A 24,640-nucleotide genomic window follows, 5' to 3' on the forward strand; every position below is an offset into this window, starting at 1 on the left:
CAGAAATAAATCTTTTAAATCACAGAACACCCTGGGGAGGTCAGCTTCTCTCACCTTTCTGTACAACCTGCTAAATGACTTGGCACATGTCCTGAAAAGACTTGTGTGATACATCAGCCCTTGGGCTTTCCAGTTGTATGCATTAGCCACAGAGTTTTGTTCATCATTCAGATGCATGTAAAAATAGATTCTGGACTGTCTGTGATGTTGATACCCTGACAATGCTTTTCAGAAGTGTTATACAAACAAAGCCCATAGAAAAATAAATAAATAAATAAATAAAAATATCAGTGTGCCTCCAGTTGTTCTTGCAGTCATGTTTAATTAAAATGTCAAAATATAGGGCATGGATGCATTCATTGTAATACTTGGGGAGCAGAAATTGATTGTGCTAGGAAAAACAAGGGTGCAGCAAACCCAACCTATATAATTTATTCAAGGTAAATCACATTAGCTCCTCACAAAGATACCAATTCATGCACAGATATTTGTTTCAATCTCAACATAGAGATTTTTTAGAATGGATCCCACGTAAGTATAAATCAAGAACTCTTTCCAAACCCACAAATGGTCTAGGGTAACAATTCAAAGCTTTGTGCTTAGACTGTGCTTAACTGGATGAAACATCTAATAACCGTGGCACAGTTTTTTGAGGCTTTGAGCAAAAATGTCTTTCAAACACAGTCAGGAAAATTTCTGGGTGCCCAGATATTTCTGAGTGAAATAGATATTCACTATAGACTTACATAGATATTCAGACTAGATATTATCAATATATGTAGTCACATTTACATCTGGAGACTAAAATCTCTTCTTTGAGACTAAATATCCCTTCTTTCTTCTTATTTATTTACTTTTATTATTTTTTTCTCCTGTAAAAAAAAATGGTGCTTGCATTTTGGCATTCCCTATCTTTGTAGTGGGAAAATGCTGAAACTGTTATTGATTTCTATTCATACAGTAGGAGTCTTAAGACTTGTTTTCAATAACATAATTTCTCCATGCATTTTGTGTTAGAACAGTTTCTTTACTGTGTTGTAATGCATGTGACACCTTAGAAGAGAGGCAATGAGAGAAAGTGAGGTAGGTCACTGTGGAATTTTGTGTGTGCAAAGGTGCTGGGCTTTCTTTTCACTTTAGAAGTAAGCCCACAGAACAACCAGAAATGGTGTTAGACCTTCTATGAACCCTTTTCTTCACCTGCACACTGCTAATTATATTGACATTCCCACACAAATGCAGGGATTGCAGAAATTTGAAATGTTTTCTCATTTCTATCCCTTTCACTGGATCACTTAGAAGCTCATTCACTTCATGACACCAAAATCTGAAGAGTTATATGAAGAAAGATAAAATTAAAGTAAATTAAAAAATCAAAGTAAAATTTCAAGGAGGAGCTTTAGCTGAGCATGAGTAATATTTCAGGACCCACTTAATTTTTATTTTTTTCAGTCTAAAGGACTTAGATCATGACCAAATGCTAGCAGAAGGGAAGTTGCAATTTTTTGTTTAAATATTTTAACCCTACTAAATGTTTCTTGCTTTACAACAAGTTCTAAGAAAAAAAAAAAAAAAAACATTTTACAGCTACTCCATAATTACACTTATTTCAGTGCATTTGAATGTTGAACAACAAGGTTTGAAGGGGTAGAAGGTGTGTTTCTAGAGTTCTATTTCTATGTGCACATAAAACAGTATTTAGGAATATATGCCAAGTAATCATAAAGAGTGAATGGTGACTTACCACTGTGCAACACCATTGACATAGACACCAGAAGAATTGCAATCATTTTTGGTTTAATCCAAAGATAAGAAAAAAATCACACAGAAGACTGATGTGCCTGATGAGTTAAATAAAATATTAGGCAGAATGTTATTTCTTGAATCTGAGAGTAGGAAGACATTAAATTAGAAAATTATTCTTTTATAATCTGGACATATTTCTGCTTGATGCAGTATGTTTTTTATCCTTATCATAGGAAGTGTACATATTGCAGCAAATAGTCTTACGTATGCTCCACATTTTATCAACACTCTTTATAAACCTGAATAACAATATCTATTTGGGTATTGATATAAGATAGTCAGCAGGCTCCTCAAAAGTTCCATGGACAGAGCAAGTCCATAGAGCAAAAAAATGGTGTGCTTGAAGTATCTTTTGTTTTTCAAACAGTTTTCATACCTTACTTGATCTAACAGAATGTTCAAACAGTTCTTATAAATGAACAAAAATTCTGGAATTGATTCTACTGAACCCAGTTAATTTGTACTCCCACATATTAGTTTGTTTCACGTCATGAAAATCACTCCCACTTTGTAGTCACACATTTGCTCTGATCTGTGTTGAGACTGATGGAATGCATCATATATTTTACTAATCACAAATTCTATATTGCTTGAAGATCTTCAAAATCTGGGTATGCTTGTCCTTTTAGAAATGTAAGTAAGGAATTCTTCTGAAGCCAAAAGCTTTGCACCAGTATTCATTAAATGACAGAAAATTGGTTTTGAACTACACTTACAGTTCATCCCAAAATTAGAATAATTTTCTAAGTCAGGCATGGAGTTTTTTTATAACCAAATAAATGAACAATTATTTATCAGTTTTCAAATATGTACCTACAGTTGATTTCTGGTTTGTCAAGTATAAAGTCAAATATTGCATTCATTTTTATTTAAAAATCTTGTAATATTTAATCAGGATATGAGGTTATAAATCTAACAGCTCTAAATATTTATAGTTTGCTGTCTGAAATCTCTTACCTTCACTTCAGTCTTACCTGTACTCCAGAGTGCCGAATAACTTTTTTTTTTTTTTTTCCTCTACATTTTCTTCCTAATTTCTGTATTATAGAGTACATCTAGAAAAGCTTACCTTGAGGGATATTATTCAAAAGCAGTTGGATGAAAGACAAATGGATTTCAGCAAAGTCAGTACTAAGTGATTTATACTCGCTTGGATATATACCTCACCCATGTGATCACTTCCTTTTTCAAACCCACTTCAACATTTATTAATTAATCCTTCCATGAAGTTCCTAAGAGTCATTATGCCCACAGAGTATTTTCGTAATACAGCTCCAGCCATGTAAAGGATCTATACTGAGAGGTCTTTTCTGCAGGTGCATTCACCGTATAGTAACTTGCCCTAATACTCTGTGGCTGTAATTAAATAACAATCATTCCACTGTTATTAATCACAAAATCTCTGTGGCATGTGAGTGTGCCTTAGCAAGAGGTAGTGTTCAGTGGTGAAAGATGAGTGAAAATTTATACAGCTTTAAACACTGGCATTCCTCGAGGTTGAGAAGTCTGTTCTTGTCTATCCACTGTGGCTCTGATCCAAAGCTGAGTGAAATCCAGGGGAAGGCTGAATCAATGAGCTTTGGCTCATTGGCTTTTCCTCCTCAGGAAGGTGTGCTTTCTGCCAGGGTCAGACACAGCTACCTTTCAAAAATACTTTAGCAAAGGTGTTTTTTTTTTGTTGTTGTTGTTTTTTCCAGAGATGTGTTTTTGGTGAAAGCTACTTCATCTGTCCTGAACTTCAGCAGGTGGCTGAAGTTGAAGCTGATGAGAAAACTTAGGTCCCAGTCGACATAGATGGTTCTAGTTTGTCACTACAGATATCCCATCACACACTCTCTGTGAGATGCACACCTTCAGTACTCACCCAAGGCCCTCCCCAAGGCTTGCTCAAAGCCCTTTCAGAGACGCAGTCTAGATAAAATTTTCCCAAAGTGCTGTAGCAGAAAGCAGTGTCAACAAGGTCTCCCAGAAATATCAATATCTCATCCTGATCCTCCCAAGACATAACTTGGACAAGAGGTCACATGGTCAGCAAATTAGGATGCCACAGCACTCTTAACTTCATTTAAGGCACTTTAGGCCAACTCTCCACTGAACATTACCATAATGAAGAGAAAAGACTGGCAAAAGAACTATAACAATATCTACATGAAGAAAAGGTTTGGCTCTTCCAAGATCCAGTGAACTACACTTGTCTGTATTGGTTCAGTACTGACATCTTGCCAGGAGAAGGACAAATATTTCTTGGTCTAGTCATACCAGCTCTGTGACCAGCTCTATCAAGGAACTTTAGACAAGAGGAAAATATGGCAGAGATTATACCAGAATGATATGAAAATAGATTTCCTACAACCTCCATGAGTTTTGATGTTTCCAGCTGGAGTCCTCAGCTACCTCAGGGGTTTCCTGTAGTGCATTTTTACTGTCTTGATGAAAAATTTCAACCTGACAAATCAGAGTGGGTTCAAGTGGGCATAATAGTAAACACAAGTCCTTTGAATTTCTGATGAATGATGATGAATGCCATCATCATTTATGAACTTATGAACTTCTGGCAAGGCATTGAGGCATTGCAGGAATGAAAACCCTGGAAACACGTTGTTTTTTGTTTGTTTGTTTGTTTTTGTTTTGTTTTGTTTTAAACAGTCTTGGTTTTTATTCCTTTTCATATTTAGATATTTTGTAGGTTTTTGTTTTTGTTTTTGTTTTTCTCCCCATTAATTTTCATTATTCTCTTGGGCAAGCCAAGCAGTGAGTCTTAAGCAACTGTGACAAGAAGTCTGTCACTCAGGACACGTGCCTTTAGATCGTTTCACAAGACACCTTTAACTACATGGCATTCACTAATTCTCTCCCCATGAACACATTCAGGCAGTAGTTCCCAACCCTTTCTAGGACCTTAAATTGGAGACAGCTGTGACCTACATGCAGTGCCAGACATGGCACTTGTTGTACCACACAGAGGTTAGTTAGCACTCTGCCCTAGGACTCATACTATTCCTGCAGCAAAAATGCAGAAGCCAGTGATACCTTACAAACACAAAAGCCTCCTGTAACATGGAGACTGTTGCTACAACTCAAAAACACTAAAATAATAATAATTAAAAAAAATCTTCTCAAAGGGAAGATTTTGACAAAAATATATTTCTTTCAATTATTGAAAACCAGAAAGTCAAACAAAATTATTCTTCTTCCCCCACCTTATGTTCATCCTTGCATGTCCTTCTTCCTCAATTCTCAGGAAATGTAATGATGATAATGACTGTAAGAAGCAATATAGATTTACTTTTTTATCATGTCTTCAGACTTTACAATGTTTTTGTGGGTTTGAAAAGCAGCTGTTGCACAAAGTTGTTGTCACCCAGCCCTTCACAACAGAATTGATCTTGCCTTGGGTGAGGAGAGGTGCTGTGGTGCAGCTTTGCAGTACCATGGCCATATTTAACACTCCCTTCAATTTACACATCCACTATATCTTCATTCCTATTTCTTTCACTGGCCTACATTGCAATATCAACTGCAATTGATGCTACTCCAGTCTGTCCTGAGCTTTGATATGAATGAAAGATTAATGCTTCCTTTGTGCCATTGGGCACAATAAATTAACCTTTTTTTGGGGAAAGAACTATCTTTCTCTGGTGTCAGCATTCCCTATGGTGCCACCTTTCTCTTTCACATTATATTACTTTGAACACAAATTTCAGTGAAACATCAATGCATATCATCTGTACTGCAAATATTCCTCTTTTGTTGGATGTTGTAATGACTTGATTATCCACTTTAGGCTGACTGAGGAATCATATTGCTGCAGTGAAGCAAAATACAGGACTGTGCCTGTATTGTTTGACTATTCTTTCTTTCTTTTTTTTTTTTTTTTTAATTATTAAGAATTTTATTTTAGTTTACCAGAAGTGCAATTAAGGAAGAAAAGTCATGATTCTTGCTGAGCTCACACAAATGTGTCACAGAGTGAGGGTATAAGAGGTGTGAACATTTCCTTGGTTGAGCTCTGCACGAGATGAGTTGCTGAAGTAGTGGGAGTATCTCGATTCAGAATCATGGACAGTCTGCATGGGTTTAGCCCCCAGGAAAAAATAAAAAATAAAAATGTTGTCTTTAATATTTCAGCTTGTTTTAAAATTATCTTATATTTGCTCATTTTGATTATTTTGTGTTAATTGTAAATTGTACTAGAGGAAACTACTTACATGCACTAACCAACCATATAAGAGTCCTTTATATATTAAAATTTTAAAAAGCCTTCCAATGTTTTTATTGCAGTTACAACACTTGTATAAAATGCATCTGTTTTTACACATAATTTTTACATTGCTTCGAGGAAGACAGATTCTAGGTTAACATCCAATTAATAACTTGTCTTGCTACAAATATTTGTAAATAACATATCACAATCTGATTTTTCTTACGCTGAGAAATGAAAGAGACTACTAAAACTGCCACTGATCATCTGAATTCCAGTGAAATTCTTCAGTGCTCTAAACTGATTTACAGATGTTTTTCAGGCATTTCTGTTTTAATGCTGGAAGAACAAAGGAAAATTGCAGTCAGAACAGGTTTTACAAGGAGAATATTAAAACCATACATGGTTCAATAAATCTCTTTATAATACCTGAAAAAATCTTCATCAGGAGAAATAGCTATCTGAAGAAAGTCAGCAAATACTCTGTTATATATTCTTAAGGTATGTAGAAGTTTAGATAAAAAACATACTTACTGTGGGAGTAAGCAACTCTTTTGACTCGTTCACAGACATAACTTGCATTTTTCAAGAACCAGGAATAGTATTCAACACAGTACCTAAAGAAGTAAAGTTAGGAGAGTACTGTCCTGCTATCTTACATAAGCATAGCTGAATGCACGTCATGCTGCTAATATTGCACTTTGAACATAGTAACAAAGAGATTCTGACCTCACCTATGCCATTAGATACTTGGAAAAATTCGTCTGAGCAACATTCACTTAGTCTGACAATTGGAGGCCAGATCAGTGCCCTGGGGGCCCACATGGGACTCAGCCAGTAGCCACAGACTTAAAAGTAAGCACTGGCGACTGAAAATTGTCATTTTTTTGCAAAAGCATGAAGGATTATTTTAAGAAGACAGAAGCAAGTGAAACTGCTGTCAGATTTTACCTCATGGCTTCCTTTCTGAAATATTTTCTTCGACCAACGCAGAGGCACAGCTGGAAAAACCTGCACAGCTCCATCACGCAAGGATTGATCTTCTGCACTATGACTGTGACAGGAGGCGAAGTCACACGGGACTCTTTGAAAATTGCTTGTGGACACCCTAGGAAAAACACAACTGTGAAATAATTCATAAATTTATCCCATAAAATTTCCTACAATTACTTATCTGGGCTAAGGGATATATGCAGATTAAAGAGCTCACATAGGTATCTTAAAATCAAGTTGAGTGCGGCAGATAACTGAATAGAAAGCCACACAGTTTGGCAGTTGTTAGAGTGATAGCACAAATGTTCTCTTCAATTTATTATTTATCATTTTTAGTTATTAAAGTCCATGTTGCTTTTATTTATCACAAATATAAGGAACAACTCTAAAGATGTAATTTATTTATTGTTACCTCTTTAGGTGGAGGTTCAGTTGCCACGGAAGCATCAGTTTTCCACAGCACAAAGCAGTTAGATAAACAGCACCATATACTTATTATATTTTCTATATGGATATGACACTTTAATGCAATACCCATTTCCATTTCCATACTCTTTAATACACACACCCTCTAAGTCTGAATCTTAGGCTAAATACAACGGAGATAATAAGCAGTGAGTCTCTCACTGTTCTTTTCATCTCCTTTTTAGCCTAATTAACAAAATAAACATGATTTATTTGTAGGTTATGGCTTTCTTTCTGTCTATTTCTATATTTGTCTGCCATTTTCCCCCTCTTGCTTCCAGTAACTTGAATCATCATCTAATTTCAGATAACTTTTTAGAGAAAATTAAAAATCCTCTGGATAAATAGTTTCCTACAGGTTTCTTGAAAACTACCAAGAAACTGGAGGAGAAAAGGTCAATTTTTGCCTGTATTGAATCATTTCTCCATTTTACTCTTGGTCAGCTGCCAGTTGGTTAATCTATGTTTGTTTTTGTTTGTTTGGTTTTCCTTCAAGTGACCATGATTATATTAATTTAACTTAAGAATAATGTAGGAAAATTGTGTAGTCAGGGATGGACTCCCTCTCCGTTCTCTGAAATCCACTAAAAGGAAAATATCTAGCTTATTCTGTTCATTGAATCTTCTGCAGTCAGCAGTGAGAGAGAAACATTTGTACACCAAACAGTTCACCCCACCAGAAAATGCACCTGTGCCAGGCTGCAGATAATGTAATATAACAGAATAGGTGATAGCAGGTTATAAGAATTGCTATGTTTTTTTTGTTTGTTTGTTTGTTTGTTTTTCCCCGAATGTGAAATACAATCTCCTTTCAGACTCCCTTTCTATTATATAAAAGAGAAAACAAAGCAAGGTGAAAATGAGGGAAACTTAGAAAGGGTAATGCAAAACTGAAGCTGCTTTCTTTTTTTTTCTTTTTTTTTTTTTTTTTCCACTGTTTTTCTTTACCATATTAAGAGAAAATATAACATTAGCTATAATCTTGTTTTCTTGAAGCCATACTCTGCCGCACATCGCCTTGAGTCTTTGCTGTTAGTTACATTAACTTAGTTAACAGTTGTGTTATGGTAGGTAAAAATCAAAGGGCTTTCTAGGAAAAATAAATGTGACATTTAAACTGTGCTAAAAGGCTAGGAAGTGGCTGAAATGGGTGTGGAATCAACTCTCCTTTGTGAATTAAATAATGTCGCTCTTGCAGAGGAGGTGCTGTGGGGAGGCACACTTGGGTCACTGTGGTGTGCAGATCGTGTTGCCCCCTATGTGCAGCAAGACTTCCAAAGATGCTGACCCTGTGCCAGAGTTCCAAAAACCGAGGGACATCCCTGCAAACACCACTGGAACTGGAAGAAGATAACCAGAGACCATGACAGGAGAAGCCATATTTTGCATGACCTGGGTGTCCTTCTCTCTTCCACCCGCTGGGGTGGAAGAGCCCAAATGTGGGGAGCAAAGGCAGCAGCTGTGGGATTGCTGGCTGTCTTTTCCATTTGTGAAACCAGCAGCAGGCTTTGGCCACATGCCTAGATAAACTGTCTTACCTGCAGAGCGTAATCCCCTTAGACAGTGTAATTGCATTTCCAGGTTCACATGTCTCACATGCTTTATAGCTTTGGGCCATCTTATGTTATGCGATAGGAGAGGTTACGGAGGTTAAATTTGGACTAATGAAGTTCTGTTGAAATAAGACTGAGTTGTCTAGTGCTGACAGGAAGTTTAATATAAAATGGCATCCGTGGGCAGAAGGAAAATAGAGGCACTGCCAAGCTGAAAGAGATTGCTACGAAACAATTTGTCTTCTGCCAGAGCTTGCCCGAGGTAGCAGAAATCATGGAGGAGTAATGGGCAGACCTTGCAGCTCTCACGCTCTTGGTCCCCTCTGAAAGAGGACTACTGGCTGTGTCACAGACAATGTGTTGTAATTAGTCAGTGACGGGCAAGAGGGAGCCCCATTTCCCTCAATCTCAGCAGTTTTGCATGATCACTAGCACTTGACACATCTTGACATGTCTTGATTTTTTCCACTTACTGGCAATTAAAAATGACCGATGTCTTGTTTTAACAAACAACCTTCATGTTAATAACTGAACATCAGAGCTTGCAGTGATGAGTTTTTCGTGTAAGTTATCCATTAAAAGGGATGTTAGAGTTGCTTGGAATAATTAAAACTTCCTAAAAGCCACCTTCCAATGAATCTCAACATCTCCACCAAGGTAGGTACTCGCTATTCCATCGAACAGGTGTTAGTGCTTTGCTCAAGCTGTGCATTTTGCCAGCAGAAATTCAGCTCTATCTAAATGTAAATTGAATGACTGCAATTTCAATGTGGACTCATTTATGTAGGGAAAAGAAGTCAAATAAAAAAGTTGAAAGTTAAACAAATTGCTCTGGTTTTCATTTCTAACAATAATTTCATTTTAAATTGATGTATTTACATAGTATTGCATTTAATGTTGAAATTCTTTTTCAATTAATATTAGATTTAATTTACGTGTATTGGATAGTACACTTACATGACAGCATTGAAATCAATATTTTCAGTGCTTCATAGTCATTTTTTATCTCATTGTAATAAATTTCTACTTTTTTTTTTTTTTTTAATTCCTAAAAATTCAGATTGAAGCAAAAAGATTTATATGCAGGAATTTATCTTAAAAGTTTCCTTTCTAATATTTTTATTTTCTAAGATAATGGGTTAGTCAATACAGACAAGATAGCACAAAAAACAGTTTCCTATGCAGAGCTTTGCTCTTGCCCTTTTGAAATTACTACACTACTGTTGCAGGTAGATAAGTGACCAGTTCTTGCTGCACTAAAGAGCCTTTTCCACTAGGAACCAAATATCACCTCTCTTTGACACTGAGATTAAATTTTGCCGTCAGTGAAAAGCAGTATCGTGGTTGCCGTGAATAATTCAGGCTTACAATATCCCTCTCTGCATGCTATAATACACACACACATATTTTATCAGTTGGCATGCAATAAATAAACAAGTAAATAAACAGATTCATTTTTGTGATTTAAGAAATGGCTTAATGGAATAATGTCTTCGTCTTCAGAGTACTGTGGCTGCTCTTCACTGCTGTGTGATCCCACTGTTCGATTTTATTTTATTTTTTTTCTTCTCAAAATGCCATGATTTATATATGCAGCTATATAGCCTCTGCCATGGTTTCTGACAGACAGGAGTTTTGTGACTCTCCATTCACTGATTGCAACCTTTTCAAAAAGGTCTGGTTCCCAGTTTTAGGTTTTATAGGGTTTATAGTGTTGTCCACTAGACAGCACATTGCAGATTAACAAATCCTGGACAGCACACACCACAAATCCACTCACAGACTCCAGGGTTGGGTGGCCCTTATTTAATCCTCAAGTCAAACTTATCCAAAGGAACTAGGAAACACAGAGAACATTGTCATTGCTGGTGTGTGTGTGTGTGTGTGTGTGTGTGCAGAATTATGTCTTGGTGGACAAGAATTACCATAGCATATTCATCTGATCTCTATTAAGATAAGAAGACATAGTTCATCTTAAATTCTTCCCTTTACACCATCAAGAGTGTCAAGAAATCAAATTATATTCATGATATTATACTGGTTCATTTTCTTCATACAATGTATTTCATGGGGGTTAAGATGAGGATGCTGGTTTTTTTTTTTTTTTGACTCTTTAAACAAAAGTGAAAAGAAAGAAATATCAATAATTTAAAAAAAACAAACAAACAAACAAACAAAAAACAATGTTGAAAGGATAACTAGCTCCTTAACAGAATGGTTTGAAAGGCCTCTTAACATCAAGAACTGTTTCTTGTCTCACCACCACTGAGTCCTCTCCTTAGAAATAAGTCTCAGTAGACAGTGCTTTACTGAAGTTTTTCCAAGCCTCCTAGGCAATAGATTCCTCTCCATCCTCTTTGCCACTGCCTTTCTTGCAGGTCTTCCCCCACTGTGTTTGATCATTTGATGCTGTTCTCAAAATCCTTTGTATTCATAATCATTATTTTTAATTAACTACAATAACATCAATAACATTATTTCCTCCAAGAATGGATGCCCCACTGAGTCCTATGCTCTCAAATGCTTTCTTTTCCTAATAGCATGATTGAAAAGAAAAAAAAAAAAAGAAAAAAAAAAAAGAAGAAAAAAAAGAAAGAAAAAGAAAAAGACAAACAAACCAACTTCTGCTAGTAAATTCAGCCAACCAAAACTATGAAAAATCTGATCAGAATCAGTAAAAGCTACAAAAATTAACAGCAGGGGATGCTATTCTTGGTTTGCTGCAACAGGCAATGACATCAAAACCAAGGTAAAAAGCAGACAACACCAAAGATATAAGATGTTACTTCTCTCCTATTATGTGATTATTCCCAGTAACAGCAAACTGAAGATCTACAACAGGACTTTTCTTGTCTGACACAATTATGCTTATCCCCTCACAATAATTCTTTTCAAACAAATAAAGGTGGGTTAGAATACAACAATGAGCAGACAGAAGTCAGTATTTAAAATACACAAACTGTGAGATTAACAGACAATCCAATGAAAGTCTTTGGCTTTAAGACTCAAAGCAATCCCAAACAAAGACCTGATGGTTGCCTGCATGGAGCTGGGGAACCAGCTGCATCTCTGATGTTCTGGGTTGGTTCCAGTAGCACAGAAGGAGACCACAAGGCTGCAGAGTGTCCCTTCACCTGCTGCTGATGCTCAGTTTTTCACTTTGCCTGTTCTGTTTTGACAAGACAGCAGCAGCTTTCTTGGTCAGACTTATTAGGAATTCATATCAAAGGCCCACATTTTTGTTTAACAATATCAGACAGTGCAGCTTATTTTTCCATCATCCCCATCAAAATACCACAAGCCATATAATCAGCACTTTTTTTTTTTTTTTCCATCCTTGCCTACTGACCATCTGAATTTGCTGGCCTTAATTTGCTCAGATCATCTTTTTTTTTTCTTCTTCTACTTCCCGTGTGTTCATACACACCATCTTAAAAGTATTATTTGATCGGCATTTTTGTCCTTTGGACAAATAAAAAATTCTTCTGTTTTTATCTATAATATCAAGACTAAATGATACTGAAGAGCCCCTGCATTTTAGTCTGATATATTACCATTGCACAGCCCAGCATCTATGCTTTTGGCATTAGACAGTCACTGCACAGAAACATGAGCAGGCAAGGAACAGATTTCCAAAATCCCCTCTGGCAGTCCTCACAACCAAGCAAGACTCGTGTTCCTGCTCATCCTCTCCCAGGAACAATCACATCTCTGGTAGCAACACAGTCAACTTCACCGTGGGGACCAAAGACAGCCTCTTCCCAGAGCATCCCATCTGTTTGTATCTCTATCACAGCTCGGAGCAGCCAAATAGGTGGATTTAGGGTGCAAGAGGCTGAGAATACAATCCTAATGCCAGGAAACCTTCGAAATGAGCGATATGTTTATTCTGGTAAAGTGGGGACCATTTCTTCCCTTTCTAGTCTTCTTTTCAGCTGCAGACACTGATCCTGAATTATGTTCTACAAACTGACGTCAGTGGTAGCTACCACGTTTCTCTAAAAAGATCGTGTTACGCTGAATAGCAGATAATCACAATCCCAGTCTGGAATATAGGTATGAAGATTTTGTCTGGATCCAAGTGCAGGCAGTGTGGATTTTCCCTCCAAATACAGCAGCAATATGAAATCATAATAATGCTCAAGTGCTTTTCTATGCGAATACCAAAGCTGGACCGTGCACCCCAGCATATCCCTCAAATTTACTTTAATTCTATTAATTTACTTCCTAAACTCCATTAATTTAATTCGTTAATGCCATTAGCATTCTATGATTCTATGATTAATTAGCAGGTTAGCAGGGAGTGCAATGTTTAATCAGGAGCTGAAATACACGCAACTTCTCTTGTCAGGAGAATCCTGCCCTAAGGTGTTGGCATTAGTCCACTGGAAGAGTTATTATTTCTTCCCTGTGATAAACCCATGAAAACCCAATTCAGAATTTATATTCTACCATTCTACCACTCCTGGCATTGCTGGAGCAAGCAGAAATTTTCTTCAGGTCTGTGACTGCTGATTTTGACTTTGATTGGGATTTGCAGCCAAGATTTATTCCTATTGTACTTCTGAACTATGCTTCTACTTCGCAAATTTGGGAGTGAGCAGCCTGGACTCATTCACATACCCAGAATCCAAAGTTTGGGATAGATTCTCCCAGAATGCAGATTCCCTTTCTGGAATTGTATCAGGTTCACTTTTTCAAAACATGTAACATCTTACTAAATACCTTCAGAGAAATATACTTTTATCATCTACATGACTAGATGAGACTTGTAAGTATAGTGGCATATCATCATATGTTTACTACACTGAGCTCCTAAATTCCAATTGTTTTGGAATTTATTCCAATTGTTTTGGAATTTAGGAAAAAGGAAAAGTTCTTCCGTAAAAGGAAGAACTGAGTTCTCCTCAAAAAATCTAGCTGATAACTGTCCTTCTTTAGCCAAAGAGGAACTTTGCAGAATTAAAAATTTGGGGTAATTCTGAAGATTCCATGTGTCAGGGATTGACTTAATCATTTTATTTGTACCAACAGGAGGATTTAAAGCATGACAATTTCTTTTGGAATAAAGGAATTTTAAGATTTCCCAATAACCAATCCATATTAAAATTGACATGTGGACTACACAATTTAAATATAATATAATTTGTGTTTTCAATCTGAGATCATGTATGATTCAGAAATATGGAAGCAAACCCTTTGACATTTTGTGTGTTTTACATTCATAAAATATACTATATAATATACTATATAGTACATTAAACATACACATTGTTTCTGCATGTGAAAAAGTGTACGTGGTTATACTTTCAAACAGGCTACTATTTTTGCTGTATGCTCAACTACTACTTACAGGTAATTGAGTGAAGTTTCACTGTCACACCAGGCCGGTAGGGTGCAGTAGACAGTACAGAGGAGAGGAAATCTGAAGGAGGAAGAATAATATAAAATGCTGTGACATACTAACGAAAAAAAAAAAAGGAGAAAAGGAAGCTTGATGAAGAGTAAAAAAAATACTGAAGTTGCAGACCACTAATACACACTTCTGTAGATGTTGATGCATAAATACATTCACACTCTCCTGCTTCTATACATATTATTATTATTATTATTATTATTATTATTATTATGTATTTATTTATTATTATTTTAATTTTCATGCATGTGCTGACCAACACACTGTTATTTTCCCAGATCAATCTCACCTGGCTCTGTTTGCATCAGTTTGCTGGCTTCTTGAGGAGGCATGGTCTGCATCCAAAATGCATATACATCACCTGTGGGAACAGAAAGACACACCACATTATTCAGGAAATTTGTTATTTGTCAATTGAGAAGAATATCCTGCTATGTATGAGACTGCTCAACGGACAAGGGTCCTTACCCAATACTTGCAGTGGCTTATAAAAATGTCATGATGAAAAAGAAAGGTCAGAAGCTGTATTTATTAGAACTTGGAAAGTACACGGGCTAAAGAAAGAGGATTTAAAGAAGATATTTTTAGTAGAGACCTAGAGAATCAGCTCTATTTTATGGTTGGTTTTAGTTTTGGTGTTCCCTACCCCACCCCTGCCCAGGTCTATTCAGTGGACTTGGAGCAAAATGTGAGCAAAGAATTGAGTGGCAGATCTGTCCACGAGAAGCAGGACCTGTGTTTTTCCCCAAAAAGTAAGAACTATGGGATGGTCCCTCTACGTTATGTTTGCAACTCTACAGTAAAGAAATCTACTCACTAGTGACCAAGAGTGGGTCTCCTTGAAGGGCCTCCTAACATCCACCTCTGAAACATGCTTTGGGTTGGGCTTTTGGCTAAACTCCAGAGCTAATAGGGTAAAGTAGGTTTTGGTCCTGTGTACAGAGCTCACCAGGGCTGGTCTGAAAGGCTGATGATGGGGCCAAGATCTCCTCAGCAGCCGGAGGGGTTCCAGCTGTGCCTCTTGGTCCTGAAGCATCCAAGTGCAGATATGGAAACCCTGATCCCTTCGCACCAACTGTTTTTGGCCATGGTCGGGACCTCGTGGTGGGAATGTCCTCCCCTTTCAGGGCAAGAGGGGTGCTGGTAGCTGGAGAATCAGGAGAGACAGAGGGAAGGCACCATAAAAGTGCCTTCTGGTGCCCCATGGCAGCAGAGAATGTAACACACTGTGGGAAAATACTACCTAAAATGCACCCAGAAAATCCCACCTTCTCCTCAAGTGCTTCCACTGGCAGCTGAGATTCAATTTTTCACTTCATTTTAAAGATTATGGTTTTTTTGTTGTTGTTGTTTGTTTGTTTTTTTATTTCCAGGAGAACATGAGGAGTAGCAATAAAGTTGGAACCTTTAACTGAGTACAGAATTATAGAATGATTTGGATTGGAAGGGACCTTAAAAAATCATCTAATTCCCACCTCACATTTCAATGTCCGAGTGTTCATAAACAAAAAAGAAAGTGTGGTGGTGTGGTGTTCCAGTGCTCCTTCAGAGTGTTTTTTTTTTTTTTCCTTTCTTCACATAAATTATTTTTTATTTCCTAGGCTTTTTTACTGTAGAGGAAAAGATGAAAGCTCTTGTCTATGTGAAGGGAAGCAGGCAGGTACTGGAGCACAGATAGTGGAATTGGAGAACTGATTACATTTTTGTGGCAGGAATAACAACCAGTCACTCGTAAGTGAGGGCCATATAAAATCAATGTTATCAATTTAAAATCAAAATCATTGTTTTTTTGTTTTGTTTCAATTTCAGTGATTTTAATTAAATAAAGTACATAAAAATGCCAGTAAGAAGAAACAAAACAACAAAACTTTTTATTGGTTTAAAACAGACAGTTATTTTTTTCTTTACTTCTCTGTCTCCTAGAGAACTCCTAGATCACTAGTTGAGACTAGTGAAGGAGAATATAAAGGTCTGGCAATATTCACTCACTTTTAAATGTCCACTTGTGTTCTACTGATGGATCCATGGTTTTGTTTGAGTCTTCCTGTAATTTCATGAAGCTTGAAAAAATTGAATCCAGATCTTTGAGGTAAGAGAAGATAATGTTAGTGCACTCAGCATTCATAGAATATCATACAATAAAAAGTAAATAAATCAGGTTCTGGTGCAAAAGGAACTGATGTATTTTTAAAATAAAGTTACTGGCAAAGTGTCTTGTATTTATTTATATTTATTTATAAATTTATTTATTTATATTTATTTATTTATGTTTATTTATATTTGTTTATTTATGTTTATTTATATTTGTTTATTTATTATTTATTTTAAATTTATTTTTAAACAGGTGAGAGGCTTCCTACAGCTTTCAGCACAGGTGAACTTGCCACTGATTTCCATGTCTCCCTGTTTCAATCCACTGTTAAAAATGAGAAATATTGGCAGCAATAAGAGGTCAGTATCTACAGTCAGCTCAACCTGGCAAAGAAGTTACAGGTGGAGAAGCCATGCAGCACGCTGTCTGAGCATATCTGACTCCTTTCCAAAGGATACTCACATAAATTCAGATTACTTGTGCTGAGAGCTAAGGGAGATAACCATTTAGTTCAAGAATATTACAGAGCCTTCCCAGCCCAGTGCTGAATCCGATGAAAGCTCTGATCCCAGGAGCTTTTGTTTGCTCTTCCAGTAGAAGACGTCATAGTCAATAATTTAAATGTTTGTAAATTTTACTTATTTTTACAAGATGAAAAAGGAACATTCATTGCAAGTGCTACCTGGGCATTGTTTTCACTGTTGTTGCTGTTTCTTTTTATTCCCCAGGATGTACTTACCCAGGTCAGATGATGTGTTACTGGAAAATGTGTAATTAATAACAGGGGGCTTCTCCAATATTTCCCAAAAGTCAGACAGATTTCTCCCTGCAAATATAAATGATTAAAAATATGAAGACAGACTTGTTTCTAGTATAAGTCATCATTGAAAGTAAATAGGACAATATTTTGAACAAGAATGATTTTTTCATTTACCTGTTTGGCCTGTCATCACACAGATGTAGATACAATCTGAATCATTGTTCTGACGCACTAAAAGGCAAAAAAAATGTAAACCAGGTCTTTGTTACCAGTTTTCATATGATATTATCTTAAACAGTGAAACACAAACCCAGAATGGTATATGGCTACTACAATTAGTCAAATATTTTAATTCAGATTTGACTTTGACAAAATCTCAATCCAGCACAAAATCCAAATGCTAACATTTCTAGGAGAAATGTTTCTCCTAGTATAAATTTTTAATTTAATTAAAATTCTTAATACAAGCATTTTTACAAGAAAAAAAAATCAAAAAATATAGCACGTAGGCTCATAATTTCCTAAAATATCAGTGTTCAATAATAATTAATCAAACTGTCAAGTAAAACATATATGTTCATAGAAACATACTATACTACATATTTAAAATTTTATATATATGTATAGATTGTTCCCCTAAGGAGACCTTGTTTTACAGCTGCAGTCATGCTTTAGAGCACAAATGCTGCCAAATAAGAGCAATAAACTTTTATATGCATTTCTATGCTTGTTTCCATGTCAGAACTAAATCACACAAATAAGAAAATGACAAATGTTTAAGAGGAAATGCAAACCTGAGAGAATAGAAGTAGATTTGAAAATTTCTGTGAGATAACTGGTGGAGTTTCCAATTATATCAACAAGTAAAGCTGTAAAATCTAGACAACAAAATACAGAAAATTTATATTTGAAAACATATTCAACTATCCACATTATCAGAAATCATTTTTATAAGTGATCATATTTGCATATGTGCTTGTACATGAAAATGATTGAAATATGTAAAAGTTCAGAACTTTTCTGCTGTATAGGAGTAGACTTAGGAAGCCATTGGATTACTCTGTGGAAATACGTGTCAAAGATTGTATGCAAAATAGCACCAATGTACGTAAATGAAAACTTAAATAGAATCTATCTGTTCAAGAGAGCTATTTAAAGTAACACTCTATTAAGGCTGCTTAAAAATAGAAGAGCCCAAGCCTGTAGGCTCTGTGGCAGTGATTGCCTATCTGCCACATGGGACCATGTGGGGACATGTGATTGTCCATCTACTCTGAAGTCTGCTTCAGAAAAACAGATACTGTTAGCTCAAAAAATGGTTAGTGGTGGTGTTTTTATTTATTTATTTATTTTTAAACTAACAGGTTCTAGCAGTAACAGGTCAACATTCTCATTTAGGGAGTGACAGACACTAGCTCTTGCAACCTGTGTTGAGCCCACAATTTCCACTGCCTGGGAGGGTGCTCTAACAATCATATTTTGGATTTGGGGCAGGAAGATTTAAGTTTCTGCACCATCTTCCAGTGCAGACTGGGTCATTATGCTACAAGGCTTGTGAGCTGTGTGTGCCCAGAAAAATAACCACAAAACACACTGTTTCTCTGTCGAGGGGTCAATAGCATTTGACACTATTAAACAGCTCTATGCAGGCATTAATCCTTACTTTTCACTCCTGTTTGGCTTATTGAGGTTATTGGATTCTGTTGGTGTAAAGAAACCCTTGTTTGTCTTCTGTGAGTCAACTCAGGAGGGCGAAAGTGGCTAAGATAATGTATTAAAAAATGCCATGTTGTCTGTCCTGCACTGCTTTTTGTACTCAGAGAAGGAAAGCAAGGTCCTTCCACCAGGCAAGCCACACTGCTCACTTGACTGATGGCTCCATCGCAGTGGCCGGTTGGGTGCAACCACCTGAGATTTTCATCAAGTTTACCCAGAGGTTCATAGCAACACTCATTATGAGTAATGGCTGCTGACTTCAGTATAGTGATGCTATTTGTACAAAAATAAAAAGCCTGCAGAGCTCAGGCTGCAGCCTTCAGCTCCTAAGGAAATAATTTACCTTAAGCACATTCAATTGCTAACCTCTTTTGTGTACCTACCTGCCAAGTCATTTGTCACATTGTTTAAACAGTAGCAGTAATGCATAGGAAACTTGCCAGGGTCAACATTTTTCAGGCTAGAAACTGTGGAGAGAGAAGGAGAAAATGGGTATCTTGATGCACGTGCCATGTGAGAGGAACTGCTCCTGTGCGGAGCAAAGCGCTGAGGCACTCACTGTTATAAACGGTGACTGACACTTTGTGGAAGGCAAACGAGCTGTAAGATGTGACACTCAGCAAAGAGAAGAGTTTTTTGGTACCTGCAGAAATACATGCCCATGCTATTAGCGTTTGGAACAAATTATGCGAACAGAATGTTTCGGCTCTGCTCATTTGGTTTCTAAAAGACTCCTGAGGTGCTGATGCTCTACAGCTGCCTGAGACTCAATTCCTTTTCATTTCCACTGAGGGAAGGATCATTGGTATTACATTTTTTTTTTTTTAAATCAGGCAGGCAAATCCACACTGGGTTACACAGTGCTTTCTAAAGGCATCCCATAAGTAATTATGCTATGCCTATATATAAACACTCTAATTTCTAAATTCTTTTGGGGTAGACAGCTATCTGCATTATATCTGCATTATAAATATGCAAGTGTGGCTTGCTCTGAGAGTTAATTCTGGAGGCAGAGAGCATGCATTTATGACTTCCCCTGCTAACACCATCAGCCCTTTATCTCATTCACCGTGGGGCTGACTGCCTGCGTGACCTGCCCAGCCTCTGCAGCATTACCTCTGAGTGCCGTGCTCAGCATGCCGTTCACCAGCTCGGTCAGGTTAAGAGCAGCCAGATCCACAGACTTTGCAGGCAGCTCTGGAAAATAAAGGGTCTCTGAGCAGCTGGAAATGGCTGCTAATCCCCTGTTTTGTGTACAGCAGAAAGCTTCCAGAACGGGAAAATGAAATAAGCCGTTTATGTATTGAGGCACACTGAAAGAAACTGTGGTTAGGAAAGGAATATTCCGGGAGTGCAGACAGAAGTTGGGAAAATAAGAAGATAGAGCAGGCAGTGCAACAGCAGGCCAAAATTCAGGCAGGGCTCTGTGTCCCCTGCTCCCTTGAGCATGCCCTGGAGCAGGCTGCCAGGAGCAGCACCCAGTCCTGGCGTTTTGGTGCCCCCTCGTGATGGCCAATGTGCATTTTCTTCTGAAATAAAAGCGGGTCTCTCTGTGCAGATCACAAATGGAGGTAAAAGTACCTGGGAAATCCCCAGTGCAACATAGAACGGTGATGAAAACACAGATTTTTTTTATTTTTTTTTTTTTCCAACTACCTTGATGGCTACACTACTACCACAGATTAAACTGACTGCAGCTGAAACACACTTTTTATTTAAAAAGATATTTTCTTCCTGTTGATGTTGCTTGTCTGTTTTTCCCAAGCTGTACTTTCAAATATGATATTTTGCCTCCCTCCCATGAAATCATACAAACTTAGAGTGCTGTGGTGCCTCTGTGTGTGCAAGGAGGAAGGTCTGTGTCTGCATGACAGAGAGAGAAAAAACAGAGCAGGATGGAAAACAAGCACAGAAAGCCAGGACGAGAACAAAATCAAATTTGTGGAGAAATATTATTTTCTAATGACATCAGTATCATTTTTAACCTGTTCCAAACTGAGTGTCTTAAGGCAAGTGAGACTGGAGATGACAGCCCTGTCCTACAGACCACGGAAAGAAGAAAGAGACAACTCCACCTCACATTGCTGGAAGGACAGAGGTTAAAATGGATTAAGCAGGGATTTTCATAGTCCTGAGGAGCTGCCTGTGTTGGGGTTAGGAGTCCCTGCAGTAGTGGTGGCTTTGTATTCACAGACTCCACAGGAGAAAGGCCCACCCGCCAACACCTCCCCGCTTGGTACAATATCTCCCATCCTATTAATACCCACACACAGGCTCGAGGGGATTCCTCAGGGGTTGCTTGTTACCTGCAGTAGCCAGCACCACCGCTTGCTTCTCTCTCTTATGTTCTCTTTTTATGCATGAAGCTGTGAAGTGAAGAAAGAGACTTGAGGAACTGTTTTCCCCATTGTGCTAGCAAGTGGCCCTCGGTTGAGCTCTCCATAAACATTACTTTGCTGCTGTTATTCATTATAACCCAGGCACCCATGGACATAAGCACTGCAAAGCAGGACACTGAATATGTGTAACAGCAGCTGATCAGTTGCCTAAGAATAAGGATGTCCCAAAAAATCTGTCAGGTCCTTTAGGTGCCAGCTAAAGGAGGAGAACAGATTAAATATCAGAGCTTGTCCCTTTAACTCAAAAATCAAAACAAAATACTGTTTTTGCAGTCTGAAACTGGACTTGCAAGCAATACATTGCAATGTATGTAATGAGGCTTAACCAAAAGGGATCTACGTAGGCTGCATGCATGTTTGTAATTCAGAGCAGGTGTTCAACTGAGGGCCACTCTAAAGAGACGTGATCTGGGAAACAGACTGGGGTGGGGCTCAGGAGTTTGGACTCACTTCAATGACCAACAAAGAGATGATACAAAGCAGTGATTTAGCCATCACAGGACAGGTTGAATAGCAGGACTTTTGTACTTAAGCTCCCTGTCCCACCACTGGAGATTTGAGAGCCCCCAAAGGGTAATCCAGAAGGCTCCTCAAATGAGCCAGCACTTGCTAACACTAAGCTCTCACATCTCTCTGAATCTTCAGTATCTCAGTCCATCCAAGATCACCAGAGGGAAGTCTTCTCTTGAAAGCTGGTGCTGAAGGAGGCTCGCCTGGTGAAGCTGGTGATGCCCCTCTCTGCGTTATAGACTAATGGGCATAGCTGTCACCAGAGGGTAGGAGACTTGGGGTCAGTTTCCTCTTCAGCAAGAGTAAAGCTGGAGGACTGGAAACAGCAGAAGAAAGAGTTGTTGAGACTGCATAATCTGGTCGTTTTTACCCAAATTGGTGAAACTTGGATGCTTGTCCTAATTCTTTCAAAAATTCATGCCTTCTACAGGATGGAATCTCATGATACATTTCTTATCATTCTTTCTTTATGTATGAATGCATAAAAAAGAAAAACAACCTGTGGATAATCGATGTTACAAGGCCTGTAAATCATGCCTCCTGGTACAATGCTAATCAGATGAGCCAAATTTATGAGACAAATTTATTTAGACTGTCAATCTAGCTGGTAAGAAGTCTTCTAAGTCTTCTTTGTCTTTCTCTATAAAACCTTCTGACTCCATATTCATGGCTCATAAGTCAAGAATAAACCTTTGCCATCACCTGTCTTGTCCTGCTGTATGGCACCAGTCCTGGAGCCCCAGCCCATCCATCTTGCCTACGGAGGGAGAAAGAATACAGAACCAAGTCTGCTATGGATATGGGAATGGGGAAATACTTCAGGCTATGGGAACAACTGGAAAAAAGATATCTTGGAGATTCCCTGGGGAGCACCAAACCACGTCCTTACCTGTGTTCCAAACCAGAAAGAGACACAGAAATCCTAGGCTCATCTTTGCTGGCACATGCCAACAGAACCACCGCATTATGAAGTCTGACTCCCAGTGGCTTTGGCTGCTCTAGGAGAAAGAAATGCTGTTTTGGTATGGGTAGTGTTGTGCAGTTTTGTCTAGACCTTGTCCCAGAATGATGTGACCATGAGAGTAATATGGATGCAAAGAAAAGATTGGTGGCATAAATGGCAAAGAATCAGAAATCACACAATCAGTATTTTTTGTGTTTGTATGAGTATACAATCTCTTGCTCCGTGAGTACCAATTAACTGTCTCTTTACTGGAACTTGGTGAGGCTGTCTACAGAGTCTTCTTCTCTGGCAGGATGAACTGTACCTAAAGCACAATGACACACCAAGTACCCACTTTTTTATTGCTGTTGAAATGAGATGACATTTATTTAGGTTCAATCAGTTATCAACCGAGCTCCTTTTCTGCAGAACTGTTGGTTTCCCAGACATTCTTAATCTTGTATTTCTACAGTTAATTATTCTCACCCAGCTGTGTCCTGTGCTGCCTTAGAGATAGTTAGAAAAAAACAGAAGGAAGGTCCTTGCTTTCCTCCATTATTATTATTATTTAGAATATTGGAAAATACAAAATAAAAAACTAGCTGTCAGAAAAGTAGGGAGTGTATGAAAATTAAAAAAAGAACAACAACAAAAAACACTTTTTTTATTATTATTAATATGTCAGCCATCTCCTCTCTTAGTAGCACACAGTGAACCATTATCTTGAAGATAGCACTTCTTGATTAACAATCTATTACCATCATGTTTAAAATCTTTCTCGTCTTTAATTCACTGGAGGATTAACACATTCTGAAAATAGTTTTGTACTTAGCAGTGGTAAAGAAAACCTGGATGATGAAATGATACAAAGCTTTTCTGTGTCTGAAACATCTGTGTTTGCTTGTCTGATGACTCTAAAGTGTTTAAGCACTAGCTCTGCAAATTCAAACAAAGCTCTGAGAAGCTATTCAGGTAATCCTTATCTATTAGGTCTATCTGGGTGATACTTTCTTCTTGGCCCCAAACCTAAGCTCATCCAGTTTCTGCATACCATGTACTGAAGAGTGAGGCTGAGGATGAGAGAAAGCCTTGGTCAAGTCTCATTCCCCAGATTTCATAACCCATCTTCTTTATGTGGGCTCAAAAAGTTATTCATAGGCAGAGTCCAGTGTCCAGATTTAACATCAACAATCCTAAACTTGGTTCTCCATGTAACGATGTTCAGGATCTGAGCAACAGGTAGACTATAGACCATGATTGTAATGCTGGCCTGACACCCAGGGAAATCTAGCTGTTCTTCCACTGTCCAGACTACGAAGCTTAATGGGACTTCTGAGAGATTTTTCTCTGCATCTATGGACTCTTTAATAGGGAAGACTAGCAGGTTTGCTCAAGTCTGCTAACATGCTGACATGATGGAAGTATCATGCTGGGGAGAGCAGGCTCTGGAGTTCAGGTGAGTTTGTGGAATGGAGAGCTGGGTGACCATGTCATGGGGAGGTTTGTCACTACACAGCTTTTGGAGCTGGAGGGCTACAGTGGCAGGTGCATGTAGTCAATGGAAGTGGCCTGAGAGCTCTCGTCAAGGGGGTGCTGTTGGGCTGTGTGTTTGGCTGAGGCCAGCAGCAGTATGTTTTGCTGGATTTTTGTTTGTTTTTAAGAGAAATTCAAAAATTTTTATTCCTGTACTATGAGAAGTAACTGACACCTTAGCTCTGCGAGATCTCCTTTAGGATGAGTCAAGCTTCGCAAAGACAGTTCAGTGTTTATGGGCCATACACCTCCC

General features: G+C 37.9%; 1 protein-coding gene across 1 annotated transcript; it reads right to left on the bottom strand.

The window, feature by feature from the left end:
* Positions 1 to 6,302: 6,302 nt before the first annotated feature.
* Positions 6,303 to 22,876, bottom strand: HHLA1 (HHLA1 neighbor of OC90; the record flags this gene model as incomplete). The annotated part of the gene is made up of 14 exons (XM_082755401.1): positions 6,303 to 6,346; positions 6,542 to 6,624; positions 6,959 to 7,115; positions 14,724 to 14,795; positions 15,384 to 15,581; positions 16,424 to 16,516; positions 17,266 to 17,352; positions 17,461 to 17,517; positions 18,081 to 18,164; positions 19,386 to 19,469; positions 19,562 to 19,645; positions 20,119 to 20,199; positions 21,309 to 21,368; positions 22,801 to 22,876. 14 exons carry the CDS (start codon positions 22,874 to 22,876, stop codon positions 6,303 to 6,305), a joined length of 1,260 nt encoding a protein of 419 aa, XP_082611527.1.
* Positions 22,877 to 24,640: the final 1,764 nt, after the last annotated feature.

Source organism: Aythya marila (genome assembly GCF_965140915.1).
Source record: "Aythya marila genome assembly, chromosome: 2".
NCBI lineage: Eukaryota > Metazoa > Chordata > Aves > Anseriformes > Anatidae > Aythya > Aythya marila.